General features: G+C 50.5%; 1 protein-coding gene across 6 annotated transcripts; it reads right to left on the bottom strand.

Moving 5' to 3' along the window:
* Window positions 1-13,154: 13,154 nt before the first annotated feature.
* On the bottom strand, window positions 13,155-21,450 carry NRSN2 (neurensin 2). 6 transcript variants are annotated; one of them, XM_035298186.3, is made up of 5 exons: window positions 21,404-21,450; window positions 19,535-19,643; window positions 18,712-18,839; window positions 18,246-18,462; window positions 13,155-14,804 (listed from the first exon to the last, which is right to left on the bottom strand). In XM_035298186.3, exons 4-5 carry the CDS (start codon window positions 18,429-18,431, stop codon window positions 14,379-14,381), a joined length of 612 nt encoding a protein of 203 aa, XP_035154077.1. In that variant the 5' UTR covers window positions 18,432-18,462; window positions 18,712-18,839; window positions 19,535-19,643; window positions 21,404-21,450; the 3' UTR covers window positions 13,155-14,378. The 6 variants fall into 6 exon arrangements, with proteins under 6 accessions (XP_035154077.1, XP_035154076.1, XP_017827362.1 ...); XM_035298185.3 differs by having other exon boundaries at window positions 18,246-18,440; XM_017971873.4 differs by having other exon boundaries at window positions 18,246-18,440; window positions 18,712-18,826.
* Between the last annotated feature and the right edge of the window lie 128 nt (window positions 21,451-21,578).

The following is a 21,578-nucleotide window of genomic DNA, read 5'->3' as shown; positions in this document are numbered from 1 at the left end:
GAGGGCAAGAAATGGACAAACCCAGACTCTGGCCCAGAGTAGGTAATTCAGTTTAGGTGAACTGAATGAATTACAGAGCAAGAAGACCCTGTGCCTGCCTCCTGCCCCTCGAGCAGGAGAGACAGAATGTCAGGGCTGGGGAGCATTGTCGAGTGGAAGTCAGAGGTAGGGGTGTCTTGCCTGAGGTCACACTTAAGGTCAGTGATGGAACCAGGACTCACACCCAGGCCTGCTCTCTTGGCAGACAGAGTCTCTCTTCCAGGGGGAGTTCCACTGGGACAGAACTTCGCTGAGGGCAAGGAGTGTGTAGGAGCATGGCACTTTGAGCAGACAGATTTTATTTTTTATTTTTATTTTTTGAGACGGAGTTTTACTTCTATTGCCCAGGCTGGAGTGCAATGGCATGATCTCGGCTCACCACAACCTCTGCCTCCCAAGTTCAAGCAATTCTGCCTCAGCCTCCTGAGTAGCTTGGGATTACAGGCATGTGCCACCAAGCCAGGCCAATTTTTTTGTATTTTTAGTAGAGACGGGGTTTCTCCATGTTGGTCAGGCTGGTCTCCAACTCCCGACCTCAGGTAATCCATCCACCTTGGCCTCCCAAAATGCTGGGATTATAGGCGTGAGCCACTGCAACTGGAGAGCAGACAGATTTTTAAATATTTTATTTTATTCAATATTAATTATTAATTGTATTATATTAATTATATTAATATTTTATTTAAACATTTTAGCTCAAAATTCCAAGACTCAGAAGGGTAATACTTGAGAATTCTCCCTCCCATTCCTATCCCCAACTCCTAGTTCGTCTTTCTGGGGTCAAGCCATTTTCTTGGGTTTCCTTCAAGACATAAGATATGACTATTTATTGTCACCTTTTTACACAGATGGGAGCACACTCCATGTCCTTCAGATTGCTTTTTTTTCCTTCCTATTTATCAATTTATCTTGGGGAATCTTCCATGTCAGTCCAGGAGGACCTGCCCGGTCGGTTTTTACAGCTTGGTCCTATTCCATGGTTAGGAATGAACTGCTCTATTTAAACCACCCCTTGTCAATGAACATTTAATTATTTCGTCTTTTGCTATAACAAACAATGCTTCAATGTTCATACATGGGGGTGTGGAGAGGAGTTCTGTGCTAATTTCCTAGAAGCAGAATTTCTTTTTTGTTTTGTTTTGAGACTGAGTTTTACTCTTGTTGTGCAGACTGGAGTGCAATCATGCAATCAAGGCTCACGGCAACCTCTGCCTCCCAGCCAGGTTCAAGTGATTCTCCTGCCTCAGCCTCCAAGTAGCTGGGATTACAGGCACCCACCACCACACCCGGCTAATTCTGTATTTTGAGTAGAGATGGGTTTTCTCCATGTTGGTCATCTAGTCTTAAACTCCAGACCTTAGGTGATCTGCCTGCCTCAACCTCCCAAAGTGCTGGGATTGCAGGTGTGAGGCACCGCACCCGACCTAGAAGTAGAATTTCTAAGTCGAAAGTTTGTGCATTTGCACTTTTAATAGAGATCTCCGACTCCTCCTCTATAGAGATTGTTATCTGTCTACCTCCTGCCAGCAAAGCATGTGAGTACCTGTTTGCCCAGAACTGCAACAGCACCGGGTGGTATCACAGTTTTTTATTTTTACCAGTCTGATTCTGTAAAATGAAAGTACCTTCCCACAGCTGTCATATGTATTTCTCTTATTCCAGTGGATAAAACTTTCCGAATTTTCCAGCCACAAAAGCAGATGTGGGAGAGGAGCTCTCTCACAGTCGGTACCACCCCAGCCACCCCTGTGGGTAATGAGAGTCCCGTCTCCGAGGTGAACCAGCAGAGGTGAGAGGAAGCAAGGTGTGTCAGCTGAGTGGGGGCTGCAGCGAGTGTGGAGGCCCTGCGCTTCCGAGAACCATTTCTACTCCCTTGGCTTCTTGGTCCTCGGGGCTCCCTCACTTCCCCGGAGGGGATGTGTCATGGGCTGTCACATCTCTATCATGTCCCTGCATCTCTCACCCACACAGGCCACCCAAGCCCAGCTCCCCTCCTTACTAAGCCATTTCACTCTTCCTGACATTCACTCTTTCTTTGGCCCCGAGCTTCTGGAAGGCTGGGCTAAGGTGACGTCAGGACCACCTGCTCGGCCCCACAAGACAGCAGAGAAAAATGTTAGTGTTTTAGACTACAGTGGCTGGTCCAGCCCTTAGTTGTGGGTCAGCATGCAGCATGTGCATGTGTGTGCCTGCGTGTGCATGTGTGATAATGTGCACACATTGTTGTGTATGGCAGGGATGCATGTCTCTGGGGCAGCCTGGAGCAAAAGAAAAAGTGCCTGGGTTCTGAAACGAGAACAGACCAGCCAGGCTTGCTGAGTCATCCAGAACAGACCAGCCAGGCTTGCTGAGTCATCCAGAACAGACCAGCCAGGCTTGCTGAATCATCCCACAGCTATGCTTCCTTTCTCCTAGTCCTTGACCCTACCAAGTTCTTCCTGCCCCAGGGCCTTTGCCCTTGCTGCTCCATCTACCCAGAACTTTTCCTACATCTTTCCAGGTTCTCCTTCTTTTTCAGTTCTCAGATCAAATATCTGGTCCTCGGAGAGACCCTCCCTGACCACTTGTCAAGCATCACGCCCCACTCTAACCCTGTAATTTGTTTCTAATCCATAACTCTGCTTTTTTTTTTGAGATAGATTCTCACTCTGTCACCCAGGCTGGAGTGCAGTGGTGAAATCTCGGCTCACTGCAACCTCCACCTCCTGGGTTAAAGTAATTCTACTGCCTCAGCCTCCTGAGTAGCTGGGACTACAGGTGTGTGTCACCACGTCCGGCTAATTTTTTGTATTTTTATTAGAGATGGGGTTTCACCATGGTAGCCAGGATGGTCTTGACCTCCTGACCTTGTGATCTGCCTGCCTCAGCCTCCCAAAGTGCTGGGATTACAGGCGTGAACCACCATGCCTGGCAACTCTGCCTTATGTTATTCATAGCACTTGTCAAGGTTTGAAATGATCCCATTTATGCATTAAATTGTCTTTATTTTGAGACTGAGTCTCACTCTGTCACCCAGGCTGGAGTGCAGTGGTGCAATCTCCGCTCACTACAACCTTCACTTCCTGGGTTCAAGCGATTCTTGTGCCTCAGTCTCCCAAGTAGCTAGGATTACAAGTGCCCACCTCCACACCCTGCACATTTTTGTATTTTTAAAGTAGAGACAGGGATTTCACCATGTTGATCAGGCTGATCTCAAACTCCTGTCTCAGTCTTGGGATTACAGGCATGAGCCACGGTGCCTGACCAAATCGTCTTTTGTCTGTCCCTTCCGCCCCATTAGAATGTAAGAACCTTGAGGGCAGGGATGCTGCATCCCCAGGTCTAGCACAGAGCCCAGCACCTACCAGGTGTTCAGTGAACGTTTGTCGAATGAATGAAGGAATGTAAAGTGCTCAGCACAATGCCTGACATAATAAAAAAATCAAAATAGCTGGCTCTTGTTGTTACATAAGTGTTAGTGACTTAGTGACTATTATTGCTATTTTTGAGGACTACTAGTCACTCAGCAATTCTTAGAGCAGGTAGTTATTCGAGTCCCATAAAATGAAGTGTCATAGGAGAAACAGGGATATGAGACTTAGTGGATACTGTTGAGGAATAGACAATAAGCTGGGAAGACAGGAACTCAGCAAAAACGATCATGATGTTTTGAGCTCATGATGCGTTGAGTTATTCTAACAAGACTGGAAGTGAGTATAATTACCCTTCCCCTCCTTTTTTTTTTTTTGGTTTTCAAATGGATTCTTGCTCTTGTTGCCCAGTCTGGAGTGCAATGGCACAATATTGGCTCACTGCAATCTCTGCCCTCTGGGCTCAAGAGAGTTTCCTGCCTCAGCCTCCCGAGCAGCTGGGATTACAGGCACCTGCCACCACGCCCAGCTAATTTTTGTAGTTTTAGTAGAGATGGGGTTGTGCCATATTGGCCAGGCTGGTCTTGAACTCCTGACCTTGTGATCTGCCTGCCTCAGCCTTCCAAAGTGCTTGGATTATAGGCGTGAAGCACCATGCCTGGCCCTACCCTACTTTTAGATTAGAAACTGAGGCTCAGAGAGGGTGACATGCCTAAGGTCACCCGGTATGTCTCCAAAGCACTTAGCTCAGTGTCTGTGGAGACTGAGTGGACAATGTGTCATCTGCACATCTGTCTGGATCTCCCTGGGGTATCTCCAGCACTTGTGTGTACCAGGACACACCCCATGCCCATAGGCACAGGGTGGTGAGCTTTGGCTGTGTGTGTTTCTCACTAGGGGTCTGAGAAGTCTTTACCCCTGAGCTCCAGGGTCTGGGCTGAGGAGGCCTTTGTCCTGTGACTGGAAGAAGGAGCTCTTGCATGGGTGTCAGGCATGACATGAGGCAGGCCTAGCTGGCACACAACGGGGGTGGGGGTGAAGAATGAGGATGCGCTTGTGCTCATGGGGACACCTGCATTGGCTGATGGCTGGCTGTGCCAGTGCACACGTGCATTCACACAGACACACACAGGCACACAAGTATACACACACATCCCTCACAGCCTCTTGCTCCCCCAGGCACACTGACAACCCTTGCTCACACTGGCTGAGTCACTCTGCATGTCAAGGGCCTTTCCAGGTCCCCAGCCTGACTGATATCTCTCAAGCGCTTAGTGTTGCAATGACAGGGCTGTGTCCCTCCTGCTCACTAGACCTCCACAAAGCCCTGCCCAGGGGCAGTGCAGAGTGGGCACTCAGATCTGTGTAGCAAATAAATTTACAGCATAGCACAGTGGCTCACGCCTGTAATCTCAGCACTGCAGAGGCTGAGGCAGGCAGATCGCTTGAGCCCAGGAGTTTGAGACCAGCCTGGCCAACACAGTGAAACCCATCTCTATAGAAAATACAAAAAACCAGCTGGATGTAGTGGCACATGCTTGTAGTCCCAGCTACTTGGGAAGCTGAGGTGGGAGAATCACTTGAGCCTGAGAGGCAGAGGTTGCAGTGAGCCAAGGCTACCCTCCAGCCTGGGCAACAAAGCAAGACTTTGTCTCAAAATAAACAAACAAACAAATAAATAAATTCACTCGTTTCCTTATTCCATTATTAACTTATTTACTTGCCTCTTCCTTCCTTCCCTCACCCACTCACCCATTCATTGAGTCAGTCGCTCACTTACTCCCTCATTCCTGGCCTCCAGGATGAAGCAAAGCTGCAATCCTGCCTCCCCATCTCCTCCCCACCCCAGCCTCTATCTGCTGAGTTCCCATCAGATGCCAAGCCCTGACAGTTCTTCCCCTGCCACACCTGGTCCATTGACCCTGCCCTAGAGAACATCCTGTTTTTCTCCCTTCTCCCTGCCCTGACCACATGTCCCGGGCTGGATGCTTATGAAATCCTGTGAGTTATTCCATCACCAGGGCCCTGCTGGTCTGATGCCCAGAGCTTGGTTTTGAGTCATGTACTCTGGGACATGGCAAGGCTGGGATTGGAAGCTCACAGCCCTGGTGAGACCAAGCCAGGCTGAGACTCAGAGCAGGGCCAGGGTTGCTGGTCCCATCCGTGCACATCCATGGAGCACATCTGTGAATGGACTCACATGACAATGTGGCCCAGACAAGGCCACGCCATGTCCAAGGTCACAGGGAATGTCAGTGAGGGAACTCAGCCATGGCACATCTGTTCACTCATGGACACCTCTGCGCAGAGGTGGAGGTAGACACCATTGCTTAATATAGGGCCAGGGTTTGAATCCAAGCCATTTGACTTTGGGCAAGCCACTTTACTTCTCTGAGCTGTATCTTTCTTTCTGTATATATATATTTTTGAGATAGAATCTCACTCTATCACTTAGACTGGAGTGCAGTGGTGCAATCTTGGCTCAATGGCTCAATCTCGGCCTCTCAGGTTCAAGCGATTCTCCTGCCTCAGCCTCCTGAGTAGCTGGGATTACAGGTGTGCGCCACCATGCCCAGCTAATTTTTGTATTTTTTTTTTTTTTTAGATGGAGTCTCACTCTGTTACCAGGCTGGAATACAGTGTCGAGATCTCGGCTCACTGAAACCTCTGCCTCCCAGATTCAAGTGATTCTCCTGCCTCAACCTAGCGAATAGCTGGGACCACAGGCATGCATCACCATGTCCAGCTAATTTTTATATTTTTACTAGAGATGGGGTTTCACCATGTTGGCCAGGCTGGTCTCAAACTCCTGACCTCAAGTGATCTGCCCACCTCAGCCTCCCAAAGTGCTGGGACTACAGGGATGAGCCGCTGCACCCGACCGCTTTATCTTCACTTACATAGAGTAGGTGCTCAGTAAATGTAGCTGCAAAAAAATTCAGTAGCAGAGTGAGTGCAAATACAGTGCGCCAGTGCCTACAGGCCTCACCAGCATAATTCACATGCCCGTTGGTGTGTACATGAATGCATGTTGGTGTGCCCAGGCATGTAACGTGCTATTCAAGAACCCCTGTGGGTCCCTCAATTTACACTTGAATGTATGTGTCTGTGAGGTCTTCAGAGCGGACTTTTTTTTCTCTCAACAATGCACATCATTCCTGGTGTGGCGTTGTGGAGGATTTTCTGAGCGCTTGGTATAGACAGCAACTGGTGGTATGTGGATAGACACGTGTGTGCCTTCCTGTGTCTGTGTGGACCTGTGTGAGGGCCTATGAGTGTGACTTCCAACCTGAATCAGGTTAGCTATTGGTGGAATCTGTGGGGTCATTTCTGCATCTGGGGCATTCTGGACCTGGATTTCTTGGGTTCAAATTTCAACTCTGCTAGTTATGCCGTCTTGACAGGACACTTAAACATTCTGTGCTGTTTGCTTTTCTGTGAATTGGAGGTAATGGTAACCACCTTACGGTGGTCTGAGGACTGCCAGAGCTGATGTATGTGATGGACTGCGTACACAGCCTGCACGGGCAAGCACTTGTCTTTCACTCTCACTGCCCCCATGTCTGCCCCGTGATAGGATATTCCTTTGTTCTTCTATTTCAGTACTTACCCGGTTATATTGCCATTTGCTGTTCATAGGACTGTCCTCTCCACTAGACTGTGAGTCCCTGGAGGACGGGACCCGGTCTGAGCCACCCATTATCATAGCCTGTGTGTTGCCTGATAGTTCGGAACCTCAGACTTCTCTCTTTCATAATAGCGGCTCGCATTTAGGGGGCACGTCTGTGTGCCAGGTCCTGTGTTAAGTACATTAAGTCTTCATTCTCAAGGGATTGGTACCCTTGTTGTTCCTATTTTAGAGACAAAACAAAACAAAAAACCCTGACACTCAGAGAGGTTAAGAAATTGCCCAGGCTCACACAGTGGCTTGAACGCTGGCAGACAGATTCACTCTCAGCCTGCACTAGATATAAGTGGTAGAAGAGATTTTGAGACAGGAGTGTTGCTGAACGGAAGGAATGTCGTCTGCCTTCCGGACTGGCCCAGCAGGCTCTCACTCCACCTCCACGAATCCCTCCCCCGTCTATATGAATATCGCTGCTTCTCTCTCTTACCCTGGGGCATCTCAGCCCCCTGCCCTGGCACAGTGCTCCCAGGGACCAGGCAGTGGCCCCAGATCACTTCTTCGTTGGTCCAGTTGTGGGTGAGGTAGAGGGGCTTCTCTGAGCTAACCTCGTCCCCTGGGTCAGTAGGGATGGGGAGGGCATGCCGGACTCAGCGGGAGGGGGACATTCAGATGGTTTGGGGGTTGGGAGGCTCTTGGATAGAATAAAAACATTCTATCTAGAGTAAAGTGGCCCCATCAGCATAAGAGGGAGAAATCGAAGGGCATGTGGATAGAAGTGGGGTGGAGCAGAAGGTGGACCCCACTGGTCAGCCTCCTCTCCCTCCCAGATCTTCCCACCTCAGGGAGGAGAGGGAATGGTTCTTTCTTAGGTGCTTTTCGGGGGGTGTTAAACCCGATCCCTGTTACTCCATCTTGACCAAAAGAATTTTTTTTTTGAGATGGAGTCTCACTCTGTTGCGCAGATTGGAGTGCATTGGCGTGATAGCAGCTCACTGCAACCTCCAAGTTCCTGGGTTCAAGCCGTTCTGCATCAGCTTCCCAAGTAGCTGGGGTTACAGGTACACACTACCACACCTGGCTAATATTTGTATTTTTAGCAGAGACAGAGTTTCACCATGTTGGCCAGGCTGGCCTTGAACTTCTGACCTCATGATTCACCCTCCTGAGCCTCTCAAAATGTTGAGATTACAGGCATGAGCCACTGCACCTGGCCTTTTTTTTTTCTTCGAGATGGAGTCTTGCTCTGTCGCCCAGGCTGGAGTGCAGTGGCACAATCTTTGCTCACTGCAACCTCTGCCTCCTGGGTTCAAGAGATTCTCCTGCCTCAACCTCCCAACTAGCTGGAAACACAGGCACACACCACCACGCCTGTCTAATTTTTGTATTTTTCGTAGAGATGGGGTTTCACCATGTTGGACAGGCTGGTCTCGAACTCCTGACCTCAAGTAATCCGCCCTTCTTGGCCACTCCCAAAGTGTTGACATTAGAGATATGAGCAACTGCACCCAGCCATCAAATGTATTTTTTTGCTCTGTATTTTGAAATACTTGTAGATTTGTAGTAGAGTTACAAATGCTACAAGTATTTGTAGTACATGGACAGCACAGGGACATCTGTATATTCTTCAGCCATGTCTCCCTAGTCTCCTCTAACCTGAAAGTGTTTCTTGTCCTTTCCTTGCCTTTTGTGACCTGGACCCTTTGAAGAGTGCTGGTCAGATCTTCTGTAGAATGGGTCTTCTCGTGATTAGGCTGAAGTTAAGGATTTGGGGAAAGAATACCACCCAGGCAAAGTGCCCTCTCACCACATCATGTCAGAGGCTGTGATATCAACAAGACTTGTGATTGGTGGTGCTAGCCTTCAGCATTTGGTTAAGGTGGTATCTGGCAGATTTTTCCACTGTGAAGTCACTGTTTTTGCCTTTCCATATTCTACTTGTTAGAAGGAAGTTGTGAGTCCAGCCCACACTCAAGAGGAGAAAAATTAAACTCCATTTCCTAGATGGCGGAGCATCAAACAACTTGAGTGCATATGTTAAAACCACCATACTGATTAACACATATTTGGGGGTAGATACTTTGAGGCTATGCAAATATCTTGTTTCAAGCCTGGTGGGGTGATATGTGCCTATAGAAGCAGCTCCTGGGAAGCATGAGGTGGGAGGATCCATTAAGCTCAGGAGCTTCAGACCAGCCTGGACAATGTAGTAAGATCTTGTTTCAAAAAAAAAATTCTTGTTTCTCCTTAAAGTTTCACCCATTCATTTTATTGTTCATTGGTAGATGTTGCCTGTAGCAATTTTTACTGTGGTGGGTATTTTTTATTTTGAGGGTTTTTTTTGAGATGGAGTCTTGCTCTGTCACCCATGCTGGGAGTGCAGTGGTGCAATCTCTGCTCACTGCAACCTCCGCCTCCCAGGTTCAAGTGATTCTCCTGCCTCAGCCTTCTGAGTAGCCAGGATTAGATCTGTGTGCCACCACACACAGCTAATTTTTGTATTTTTAGTAGAGACAGGATTTCACCATGTTGGTCAGGCTGGTCTCAAACTCCTGACCTCGTGATTTGTCTGCCTCAGCCTCCCAAAGTGCTGGGATTACAGGTGTGAGCCACCATGCCCAGCCTATTACTCAGGTGTTCTAATGATGATTTTTCAATTTCTCTCAGTCCTTCTACATTTACTAATTGGAATTCTTCTGTAAGAAAAGACTTGTCCCTTCCCCCCACCTGCCTTTTTTTTTTTTAGATGCTCTTGCTTTGTTACTCAGGCTAAAGTGCAGTGGTGTGATCCTCCTGCCTCAGCCTCCCAAATATTTAATAGCTGTGCCCAGCTAATTTTGAATTTTTTATATAGATGGGGCCTTGCTATGTTGCCCTGGCTGGTCTTGAACTCCTAGCCTCAAGTGATCCTCCTGCCTTGGCCTCCCAAAGCACTGGGATGACAGGTGTGAGCCACTGCACTCAGCCTGACCATACTTTATTAACCAGCCCTACCACGAGCATTTAGGTTGTTTCCAAATGTTTTCTTACAAATAATACCATATTGTTCCAACATGCAGAGCTGAACCTATAGATCCACCTGCATGAGAGGGAAAAATCAAAGGGCATGTGTGTTTTCTATTTTGATGTCGTCAAACTGCCTGCACTCATTTATACTCCATGTTAGCTTCCTTTTTTTTTTTGAGATGAAGTCTCGCTCTATCGCCCAGGCTGGAGTGCAATGGTGCAATGGTACAATCTCGGCTCACTGCCATCTCCACCTCCTGAGTTCAAGTGATTCTCCTGCCTCAGCCTCCGGAGTAGCTGGGATTACAGTTGTGTGACACCATGCCTGGCTAAGTTTTATATTTTTAGTAGAGATGGGGTTTCACCATGTTGCCCAGGCTGGTCTCGAACTCCTGAGTCTCCATCTGCCTGCCTCAGCCTCCCAAAGTGCGGGGAGTACAGGTGTGAGCCACTCCACCTGGCTGGCACAGTTGCATTTTTAGATAGGCTGCTCAGGGAAGGCCTCGCTGAGAAGGTGATGTTTGAGCACTAACTTGAAGGAATTGCCCATGTGGTTGGTGCACTGGTGAGGAGCACCCCAGCAGAGTGAACAGCGAGGCAAAGGCCCCGAGTCAGGATCCTGGCTGGAGAGGACACGGGAACCTGGAGAGCAGTGGGTGTTGAGATTACAGAGGGAGGTATGGGTCGAGTGGAAGTCAGCAGGTTGTGTAGAATGCTGGAGGCCACAGGAAGGGTTTTGGCTACTCTGAGTTAGGTGGGAGCCGTGGGAAGGTTTGGAGCGGAGGAGGAACATGACCTAACTTGTGTTCTAACAAGATCTGTCTGACTGCTGGGTAGCAATTAGACTTGGGGAGTCGAGGTGTGGGGTAGGGTGGGGTTCAAAAGTCAGAAGCTAGGAGACCGGGAGAAGCTGGTGCAGTGATCCAGATGGGAGGCCATGGTAGCTCAGACCACAGTCAGGCATGGGGCTCTTGAGAAGTGGTTAGGTACAGGATAGATTTCCAAGGTTGAGTTGACAGGACTTGCTGATGAACTGGATTCAGGGTGTGAGGAAAGGGGAGGTTTTGGCTGGAGCAGCCAGAAGGATGGGACCGCTACCCTCTCAGATGTGGGCAGCATAGGAGGGCCCGGTTTGGTCGGGGAGGCAGCAGTAAAGAGAACAGTTTGGGAGAATTGAGTTTAAATTCAGCATCCAGGTGACTACAGACAGAAACACAGCCTGGAGCTCAGAAAAACTAGGTTTGAGGATAATGGTCTCCACCTCAGAGGTTGTCGTCCTGGTTAAATGAATTCCTGAATTCCATAAGGCACTAAGAACCAGGCTCAGCCCCTGGAGAGTGCCAAAAGGGGTTCACTACCCTTCCAGGCCTGCAAAAGATCTTACCTTTGGCTTCAGCCCCCTCTCCACACCCTGGCCCTCACGTTCCTTTCAGAACTAGGAGAAGTGGGTTCCCAAGGTGACTGAGAAATCTCCTTCCCACCCAAAGACAAGTGCTCCACTCTCAGGCAATAGGCCAATCAGGCTAAGCTTTTTTTTTTTTTTTAGATGCAGTCTTGCTCTGTCGCCCAGGCTGGAGTACAATAATGCCATCTCAGCTCACTGCAACCTCCGCCTCCTAGGTTCAAGCGATTCTCCTGTCTCATCCTCCTGAGTAGCTGGGATTACAGGCCCATGCCACCATGCCTGGCTAATTTTTGTATTTTTAGTAGAGACAGGGTTTCATCATATTGGTCAGGCTGGTCTTGAACTCCTGACCTCAGGTGATCTGCCTGCCTCGGCCTCCCAAAGTGCTGGAATTATAGGGGTGAGCCACCACGCTCCACCTAGGCTAAGCATTTAAATCCACGACTTGTATCGAGCTGGAGGCCATTATCCAAAGTGAAATAACTCAGGAATGGAAAACCAGATATGATAGGTCTCACTTACACAGTGGAAGCTAAGCTATGGGGATGGGTAGGCATACAGAGCGATTGTTACAGACCTTGGGGACTGAGTGCAGGGAGGCTGTCAGGGGGTGAGGGATAAAAGACTGCCTGTTGTGTACAGTGTACGGACCTTGGGGACTGAGTGATGGGGGCACTAAAATCTCAGAATTACTATAGAACTCATTCATGTAACCAAAACCCACTTGTATCCTAAAGGCTACTTAAATAAAAAGAATTAAAAACAAAAACGAGCTGGGCGCTGTGGCTTACTCCTGTAATTTCAGCACTTTGGGAGGCTGAGGTGGGTGGTCACCTGAGGTCAGGAGTTCAAGACCAGCCTGGCCAACATGGTGAAACCCCATCTCTAATAAATAAATAAATAAGTAAAAGAAAAACAGGCTGGGCGGGGTGGCTCATGTCTGTAACCCCACCACTTTGGGAGGCTGAGGCGGGAGGATCAAGAGGTCAAAAGATGGAGACCATCCTGGCAACATGGTGAAACCCCGTCTCTACTAAAAATACAAAAATTAGCTGGGCGAGGTGCCATGTGCCCGTAGTCCCAGGTAATCAGGAAGCTGAGACAACCCAGGAGGTGGAGGTTGCAGTGAGCCTGGATGGCGCCACTGCACACTAGCCTGGCAACAGAGCAAGACTCCATCTCAAAAATAAAAATAAATAAATAAATAAATAAATAAAACCCACCACGGGGAAGCCTTAGGCAAAGGACTCACCTCTCTGATCATCAGCATCTGTAAAATGAAGATGGTAAGGCCGGGTGTAGTGGCTCACGCCTGCAATTCCAGCACTTTGGGAGGCCTAGGGGGTGGATCAGGAAGTCAGGAGATTGAGACCATCCTGGCTAACACCGTGAAACCCCGTCTCTACTAAAAATACAAAAATTCGCAGAGTGTGATGGAGCGCGCCTGTAGTTCCAGCTACTTGGGAGGCTGAGGCAGGAGAATCGCTTGAACCCAGAAGGTGGAGGTTGCAGTGAGCTGAGATCTCCCCGCTGCATTCCAGCTTGGGCAACAGAGCGAGACAACGTCTAAAAGAAAAAGAGACAAAGACAATAATTTCTTTCTTAACCAGTGATCCTGAGGAGCGAATGAGAAATAATGGGTCGTGCCCAGCCCTCAGCAGGTGCCCCTAACAGTCTGTGTCTCTCCTCCCCACGCCCCAGTGGCCAGGGAGAAAGGAAACAAAGTCACTATCCATCCCAGCTGTTTATTGAAAGGGAAGGTGGGATGGAAAGGGTGCAGGATGAGGAAGGGGGTGTGAGGCACAAGAACAATAGGGTGTTCCCTGGTGGGGGCGGCCTGAGGAGCCCCTAGGAGGCCCTTCAGGCTGGTGGAGACTGAGGGTGAGGGTTAGGGAGGGGAGGGGAGCCTTGAGCGCTGCTCTCCGGCTGTATCGGAGCTCCCTCTAGTGGTACAAAAGAGAGACGACGCCTCCAGTAGGGAGGGGCTGGTGCCTCGGAGAGGGCACATTTATTATCAGGGTCACGGTCAAGACTCGTGGGCTAGGTTTATAGGTGGGTAGACTTTCAGAGGCAAAGACAAGCCACTTCTCCTGACCCCATCCCCGGCTCCTAGAGACCATTTAAATCCATATCTAAAGTAAATCCGGAGCCACCTGGGAACATCAGGCCTTCAGCTAGTCTTTCTGAGCCAAATCTGTCCCTGACCCTGTGGACTCTCGGGGAACCAGGAAGGCGCGGGACTGGCTGACCCACCTGTAGCACAAGAGCTGGCCCAGGAGGAGGATGAAGATGTGTTTCTAGTTCCGGCATGCCACTTTGCTGTGTGACCTTGGACATGTCATTTTCAGCCTCCACCCACCTCACCTATCAGCTGGGGCTAATAATTGCCTATGGTGGGTGGGCTAGGGGGCTCTGATGCCAAGATGCAGGTAGAAGACACACTGTGAGAGGCAAACGTCTCACACATCCTGCAGGGGAAGTCCAAGTGAGCATCTGGGACACATTCATGCTGAATGACCCCACTCCTTCATCTGTGTCTATGGAGGGCAGTGTGTGCCCTCAAGCCTGGGGAGAAGAGGAATCCAGTCCAAAGCACTCATGGTAGAGAGGCAGGAGCTGATGGCCCGAAAAGGCAACGGGCTTGCCCAAGGTCATCCAGAGGAAAGAGTGGGGATGGTTGAAGGAGATGTTTTCTGCAGCTGAGGGCCTTGGGAAGAGGGTGTGGGTGGGAAGTTTGGGGAGGACTTGAGGAAAGCTGGCATCTCGGATGAGTTGGGGCCCCACCCCTGGGGAAGGAGCACTGGGATTTGAGCTCCAGACTTGACCTGGGGTTGGACTCTAAAGGGACCGTGCTGAAAGGGAGAAGTTGGGGAAACACTGAGAGGGGGATGTGGTGAGAAGGGGGAAGGTTCCAGAACCCAGATCTGTCTCCTCCTTAGGCCATGGGGGTAGCTCAGGAGTCCCTCTTGGGCTGGACGGTCTGCACAGAAGATTGCCCAAAGGGGCTGGCGGGTGGTGAGAACCATGACTGGCCACTGGCATCATGGAAGATGGGGGAAAACTGCTGGTCTGGCTCGTCCCCGAAGACCTCCATGTGGCTGTCAGCTTCAGGGTCCAAGGGTTCTGCCTTGGTGTCCTGGCTTAGCCAGCCCATCATGACCCAGAAGAGGCAGATGGCAAGCAGAACTCCAGCCGCCCCACAGAGCGCTATGCCTGCCAGGCGGCAGGTGCCCAGGGCCTGGTTGTAGTCGGCTGCCTGCTGATCCAACACCAGGAACTCACCTTCACCGATGCCCTCTAGCTTCGGGGGCACTGCATAGCCAGTGGTCAGAGCTGCCACACCCAGCAGCATAAGCAGGATCCCCAAGGACAGGCTGATCTGAGGGGAAGCAGACAGACCAGGAGGCAGTCAGGGTCAGTCAGGGGCCCCCGGCCAAGGGATCCTGTTGGCTCTTCACCATACTTAAGGGTAACCTCTTGACCCTTAGGAGACGGGAATCACAGAACATACTTGCTGGGGTCTAACTGACAGGAGGCATAAACTGTCAAGTTCTATTTGGAATCCTGAGGCCTCTTAATTTCCTTCCCAGCTCCCACCTAGCACTGGGTTTCTCCAGCCAACCCTGCGTTTCCCTCTCATGATTTGGGTCACAGCTCATCTCCTTGTCCTTTCTACCTTCTCTGTCTCTACTGGGTTAACTCCTATGCACCATCAGATCTCATCTCTAACCTCACCTCCTCAGGGAGGAGAGCCCAGGACTGACTCAGATCCCTTGCTTTACTCTGGGCAAACTCCGTACCCATTCATTCTTCAGTACATTTACCACTGTGCACACTTGCACATGTATTTTGGTTGTGATGTAAGTGATGCCTGCCTCTCCAACAGTACTGAGAGCCCCATGAGAGCAGAGACTGTGCCTGTTTGGCTCACTAGGAGTCTTCTGTGCCTAGCATGTGCTAGCACAGAGCAAAGGCTGAATAAATGTTTGCTGAATGACTAAATGAACTACAGCTAAGAGAGTTCCTCAAGGTCAGGGACCGTGACTTTTTTACTTTTTATTTATTTATTTTTTTTGAGATGAGTTTCGTGCTGTCACCCAGGCTGGAGTGCAGTGGTGTGTGATCTCGGCTCACTGCAACCTCTGCTCCCGGGTTCAAGAGAGTCTCCTGCCTCAGCCTCCCGAGTAACTGGGAATACAGCCACATGCCACCACACCCAGCTAATTTTTGTATTTTCAGTACAGACAGAATTTCACTGTATCGTTCAGGCTGGTCTCAAACTCCTGACCTTGTGATCTGCCCTCCTCTGCCTCCCAAAGTGCTGGGATTACAAGCCTGAGCCACCACACCCGGCTGGACCATGTCTTAAATTCTGTGTTCCCAAGAGTCTTGGGAAGTTCCCAAGCACAGTGCTTGGCAATAAGAAGATGCTTAAGAAATTTAAATACACACTAACCTTTCCTTGGAAGTCTTCCTTGATCATTTCCTCTCCTGGTGTTCTCTGCAGACCTTACCTGAAGTTATGTAAGTTGGCCTCTCTGCACAGGTTGGCACCTTACCTCCTCACTAGAGTGAAGTCCTTTGAAAGCGGAAGGAGGGACCCTCTGCCTCAGTCTCCCGAGAGTATTTAGCAAAGAGCTATGCTCATTGAAGGGACTCAGCTCATTGCCACCTCTACACCTTGACCCACTGGTGCACCCTGGCTGACTAGTCTCCTTGGCTGTTATGGAAATCAATTCTTCACGTTTTTTCACTGCTCTGGCAAGGTACCCCAGTCTATCATTGGGAAGCCACAGTAAGATTTAAGTGAAATGAACCTCACTTCCTGCCAGTCAGCATATTCCATTTCTTAACCGTAGTGATTAGTTCAAGGCTGGCATGTGACCCAGTGAGAGCCAATGCAATGCTTTTCAGGACTTCTGGAAATGAAAAGCATTGTTTCTATTCATGTCTCTTGTAAATGGTGTTTTAAATTTCTGGCTATCCTGAATCTTCTACCTCTTCATATAAGTGATAGAGTCAGTTTGTTGATGTCCACAAAATAACTTGCTGAGGTTTTGACTGGGATTGCACTGAATCAGTGATCAGCTTGGGAAGAACTAACATCTTGACAATATCAAGTCTTCCAGTCCATGAACATGAACTATTTTTTCATTTATTTAGTTCTTGGCTGTCTTTCAGGTTTTGTAGTTCTCATATTGCAGATATTTTGGTAGATGTACACGTAAGTATTTCTTTCTTTTTTCATGCTAAGGTAAATGGTAATATGTTTTTAATTTCTTGCTATTTTTCTTTCTCTCTTCCTTTTCTTTTTTCTTTTTTTGACAGAGTCTTGCTCTGTTGCTCAGGCTGGAGTGCAGTGGCACAATCATGGCTCACTGCAGCTTCAACCTCCCGGGCTCAAGCGATCCTCCTGCCCCAACCTCTTGAGTAGTTGGCATCACCAGGCCCACGCCACCACATCCAGCTAATTTTTTATTTTTAGTAGAGATGAGGTCTCACTATGTTGCCCAGGCTGATTTTGAATTCCTGGGCTTAAGCAATCTTCCTGTCTCAGCCCCTCAAAGTGCTCAGACTACAGGTGTGAGCCACTACCCCTGACCTTTTTTTTTCTTTTGAGACACAATTTTACTCTTGTTGCCTAGGCTGGAGTGCAATGTCACGATCTCTGCTCACTGCAACTGTCATCTCCCGGGTTCAAGTGATTCTCCTGCCTCAGCCTCCCAAGTAGCTGAGGCTACGTACAGGTATGCACCACCATGCCCGGTGAATTTTCTATTTTTAGTAGAGACAAGGTTTCACTCTGCTGGCCAGGCTCATCTTGAACTCCTGACCTCAGATGATCCACCTGCCTTGGCCTCCCAGAGTGCTGGGATTACAGGCTATTATTTTTTTCTGAAGGAAATACCACTGAAAATGTTGACTTCCCTTGGATGGTGTGGGGTTAAGATCTGAGGGTCCGCACAGTAGTGGCTATTTGGGGAATATGTGGGGAGAGTCTGAAGCTTACAGGCTACTAGGGTGGGGGCACCATGAGGAGCCCAAAGACTAAGAAACCTTGCAAAGTTTTTGGTGTAAAGGTTTGAACTGCCAGATCAAACTTTGCCTGGATGTATGCAATCTTTGGTCTCTTCTAAAAAATGAGCAATCTCTTCTCCTCATTATTTATTTATTTATTTTGGGATGGAATGTCTCTCTTTTGCCCAGGCTGGAGTGCAGTGGTGCAATCTCAGCTCACTATAACCTCTGCCTTCTGGTTTCAAGCAATTCTCCTGCCTCAGTCTCCCAAGTAGCGGGGATTACAGGCGCCTGACACCACACCTGGCTGATTTTTGTATTTTTAGTAGAGATGGTGTTTCACCATGTTGGCCAGGCTGGTCTCAAACTCCTGACCTCATGATCCGCCTGCCTCGGACTCCCAAAGTGCTAGGATTATAGGCAAGAGCCACTGTGCCTGGCCCATTTTTGTATTTTTAGTAGAGACAGGGTTTCGCCATGTTGACTGGGCTGATCTTGAACTCCAGACCTCAGGTGATCTGTCTACCTCAAGCCTCCCAGTGCTGGGATTACAGGTGTGAGCCACCGCACCTATAATTATTTACATACAACAAATAGATAACTAATTATGTAAATAAATTGTATGTAAATACAAATACAATGAAGGCTCCCTTCTTTATTTAAACCCATTGGAGTTGGGTTGCTTCAATGTGCAAGACTCCTAACTATTACGTTATCTCTTTTTTTTCCTCTGAGCCTCAAATTCAGACTCTTTTCCTCCATCAAGGCAGAGGAATCACAGGAGTTGCTCATCTGGCCTTACCTTCCAACACAGTGAGGGCCAGGGCTGGCGTGGCCACAGGACTGGAGGTCCCTCGGGGTCGTCACTGAGAGCAGTGCCTGCACAGTCCTCATAGAAGAGGTGCAGGTAGGAGCGGACCCCATACCACTTGCCGTCCTCCACGTTGGGGCCACGGTTGCAGCCGCAAGAACGATCGAAGCTCGGCATCGTGGATCCCTGTGGAGCAGGTAAGGTGCAGCTGGCAGAGGGAGGGATTAGTGGGAGCTGCTCATGGTGACCTTCATAAGCCCCCATATCTTTGTGTCCCACCCGCTTCTCCTCCCACTCAAGACACCCCACACTCAGCACAGTCTGTCCTTTTGGAATCCCAGCCTGTCCTTCCCGAAGCACACTGTGAATGGGCCAATGCACTGAAGGGTTTAGCCCAGTGCCCAGCAATTGGAGGTGTCAATAAACGTGCATGTTTACTCTGGAGGCCACCCAGTACCTGGGACTGTGGGCTCTGGAGCCTGACCACCTGGACTGGAGTCGGGGACACACTGCGTCCTGGATTCGTGACCTTAGACAAGTGCTTCCACTTTTCAGGGTCTCAGTTTCCTCATCTGTAAAACAGACCTAATAATCATGCTTATTTCATAGAGTTATTGTGTCTGGTGCTGTGAAATGGTAGCTGTTGTGATTAGTACAGTAATTTTTTTTTTTTTTTTTGAGACAGAGTCTTGCTCGGCTCACTGCAAGCTCTGCCTCCCGGGTTCAAATGATTCTCCTGCCTCAGCCTCCTGAGTAGCTGGGACTGCAGGTGCATGGCACCATGCCCAGCTAATTTTTATATTTTTAGTAGAGATGGGGTTTCACCATGGTGGCCAGGATGGTCTCAATCTCTTGACCTCATTATCTGCCCACATTGGCCTCCCAGGGTGCTGAGATTACAGGTGTGAGCCACTGAGCCTGGCCCTAATTTTTTTGTTATTACTTCCATCTTGAACTTGTTAGGCTCCATGTCTGGAGTGACAGTGGCTCATCCTCTGCTCTCCTTCAGACACCCTCCTGGGGATAATTGTCATGGCTGACACTTGTCCAGTTGGACTGGAGTTCAAGCTGAAAGGTTATAAAAGGTCCTCCCCAGGACTGAAAGCCTCTAGATTCCAATAAATTTTGACTCCACGGGAAGTGAAAGTCAGGGACCCTGAAGATTAGAGGCTCTTAGGCTTAAGGGCTGTTAGATTTCCAGAGAAACCTATCAAAGAACCATGTTTTTTTTTTTTTTTTTACCCACAAAAGTGGACACAGGTCTTGGGAATGGAACGTACTTGTGTATCCACCTACAGGTTTGGCCCAAACCAAAGCCAGGAGGTGCTGGGGGAGGACTGGGCTTTTACCCTCTTCTCCATGATGACCCTCAGCCTTCGGTAGCAGCTCCTACAAAATGAAACAATGTGCTTGTTCCAAAGGGCAAGATAAAGGTCCTGCCAGCTCCCTTTCACTTCCAATCACTTCCAATCATCGGATGTGGTCCTCAAATCCCTGCACAGAGAAACTAACACACAGACACATGCTCACAAAGCGCACACACACACACACACACACACACACACACACACACACACAGTTGGAGGTTCTGCTTGGACTACAAGGCGCACAAGATCGCTGCCAAGGAAGCCTACATACATCGTGGCTCTACACCCTCCTCACTTAAATTCAGGGAAAAGAAGAGCGGGAGTGAAAAAAGGAGGAAAAATATAACAGCAACAAAAGCCAGGACATAGAACGTAATAAGGCAGAGACTAAAAGCGAAGGACCCTCGGAGGAAGAGGGCGAGGGGTCTGGAGGGCAGGGCTCTCCGGAGGAGGTGGGCGGGGCGGGCTCTGCGGAGGAGGTGGGCGGGGCGGGCTCTCCGGAGGAGGTGGGCGGGGCGGGCTCTGCGGAGGAGGTGGGCGGGGCGGGCTCTCCGGAGGAGGTGGGCGGGGCGGGCTCTGCGGAGGAGGTGGGCGGGGCGGGCTCTCCGGAGGAGGTGGGCGGGGCGGGCTCTCCGGAGGAGGTGGGCGGGGCGGGCTCTGCGGAGGGTGCGGCCAGCGCGGTACCAGCCCCGGCGAGTCGCTGGGGAGGCCCGGGTGGAGAGAATAAACGGGGCCGGGGGGCGGTAGGAACCTCAGTGCGGAGGCCATTATTAAAGACCGCAGGTGAGGAGAGGTGGAGGAGGCTTCGGAACTGTTGGCCTGGGTCAGCTCCTCCCCTCCAATTTACGGCTTCCCCCACTCCAAATAGATGTAATCACTCAGTCCCGCTGGTGCTGGAGAAGGAAGGTGACCTTGACAGTGTCTCCCCCTCGGCCTGGCCCCTCCCTCTCCCGTTTTAGGGTTGCAGGGAGTAGGTCTAGCTGGCCGGGGGCGGGGCAGGGAGGAAAAGAGGGGATGCTGAGGACCCGGCACAGGTACCGGGGACGAGGGTTGCCATGGGAACCGCTAGGGTGCTGTCCCTAGCCGGGAGCCGGGAGGAGCTTGGTGGGAAGGGAGCGGGAAGAGGAGGGGGCTGCGTTGTCCGACGGGGGAGACTGCGGCGGAGGAGGCGAGGGGCAGGAGGCATAGACGACGGTGACAGGCGGATCTTTGGCCAGGGCCCAAAGACGGATGGAATCTGTCGCCTCTGCGCTGCCTCATCCAGTTCTCCTTCCCAGGCCCTCAGACCCGCCCACTACAGCGCCCAGCGTTGCCCAGGCGGGGAGAAGGGGCGCCCTGCCGAGGGGTGTAGGTGGAGGGTGTTGGCCAGGGAAAGCAGGCCACTTTCCCCTCCCTTTCTCACCCACACCCACACCACTCCTTCTGACAGGACCACAGATCCCCTGGTCCACACTAACTGCGTCCTTTCCCCTAAAGAGAAACTGAGGCAGAGAAGGGTAGGAGTGGGTTTTTGGTTTGAAGAGTTGGCGCGGGGTGGGAAGGTTGTTCTTGGAAGCCTCTACGCACCCTATCTACCCTGAGGTATCTAGGGGCGATGGGGCTGGTGCTATCTCTCCTCCCTGCTACTTCCCTGGGACCCTCACCTCCCAAACCCGAGGCTCACGCGCAGCCGTCCAGTCCCAGGCGGGACACGGCCCGGGACTGGGGCTGCAGGCAGAGCGCGGGGATTCTCCAGGGGACGGGGCTGGGGTCGGGCCGCGCGTGGAGCGGGGCTGAGCTCACCTCTCTGCCCGCAGTCTCCGCCGAGCTAGCGGGAGCCGAGCAAAAGCGGGCTCAGTTCGCGCCTGCGCCGCAGTTCGGGGCGCGGGTGACACCGGGGCGGAGCGGGGCGAGCGGGGGTCGGCCTGCCGCAGGTGCTGGCTCTGCAGACAGCGGCCCCCTGCAGCTCCCCCAGCTC

This window comes from Callithrix jacchus, chromosome 5, assembly GCF_049354715.1.
Source record: "Callithrix jacchus isolate 240 chromosome 5, calJac240_pri, whole genome shotgun sequence".
NCBI lineage: Eukaryota > Metazoa > Chordata > Mammalia > Primates > Cebidae > Callithrix > Callithrix jacchus.
The sequence above is the reverse complement of the archived record's forward strand: the minus strand, read 5'-3'. Positions and strand labels throughout refer to the sequence as shown.

Excerpts from the sequence above, each read along its gene's own strand:
- NRSN2 (XM_035298186.3), bottom strand. The coding sequence starts at position 18,431 with ATGCCGAGCTTCGATCGTTCTTGCGGCTGCAACCGTGGCCCCAACGTG. Across the intron at positions 14,805-18,245 it reads GGCCCTCACTGTGTTGGAAG|ATCAGCCTGTCCTTGGGGAT; the intron begins GTAAGGCCAGAT and ends GCTTCCCCTCAG.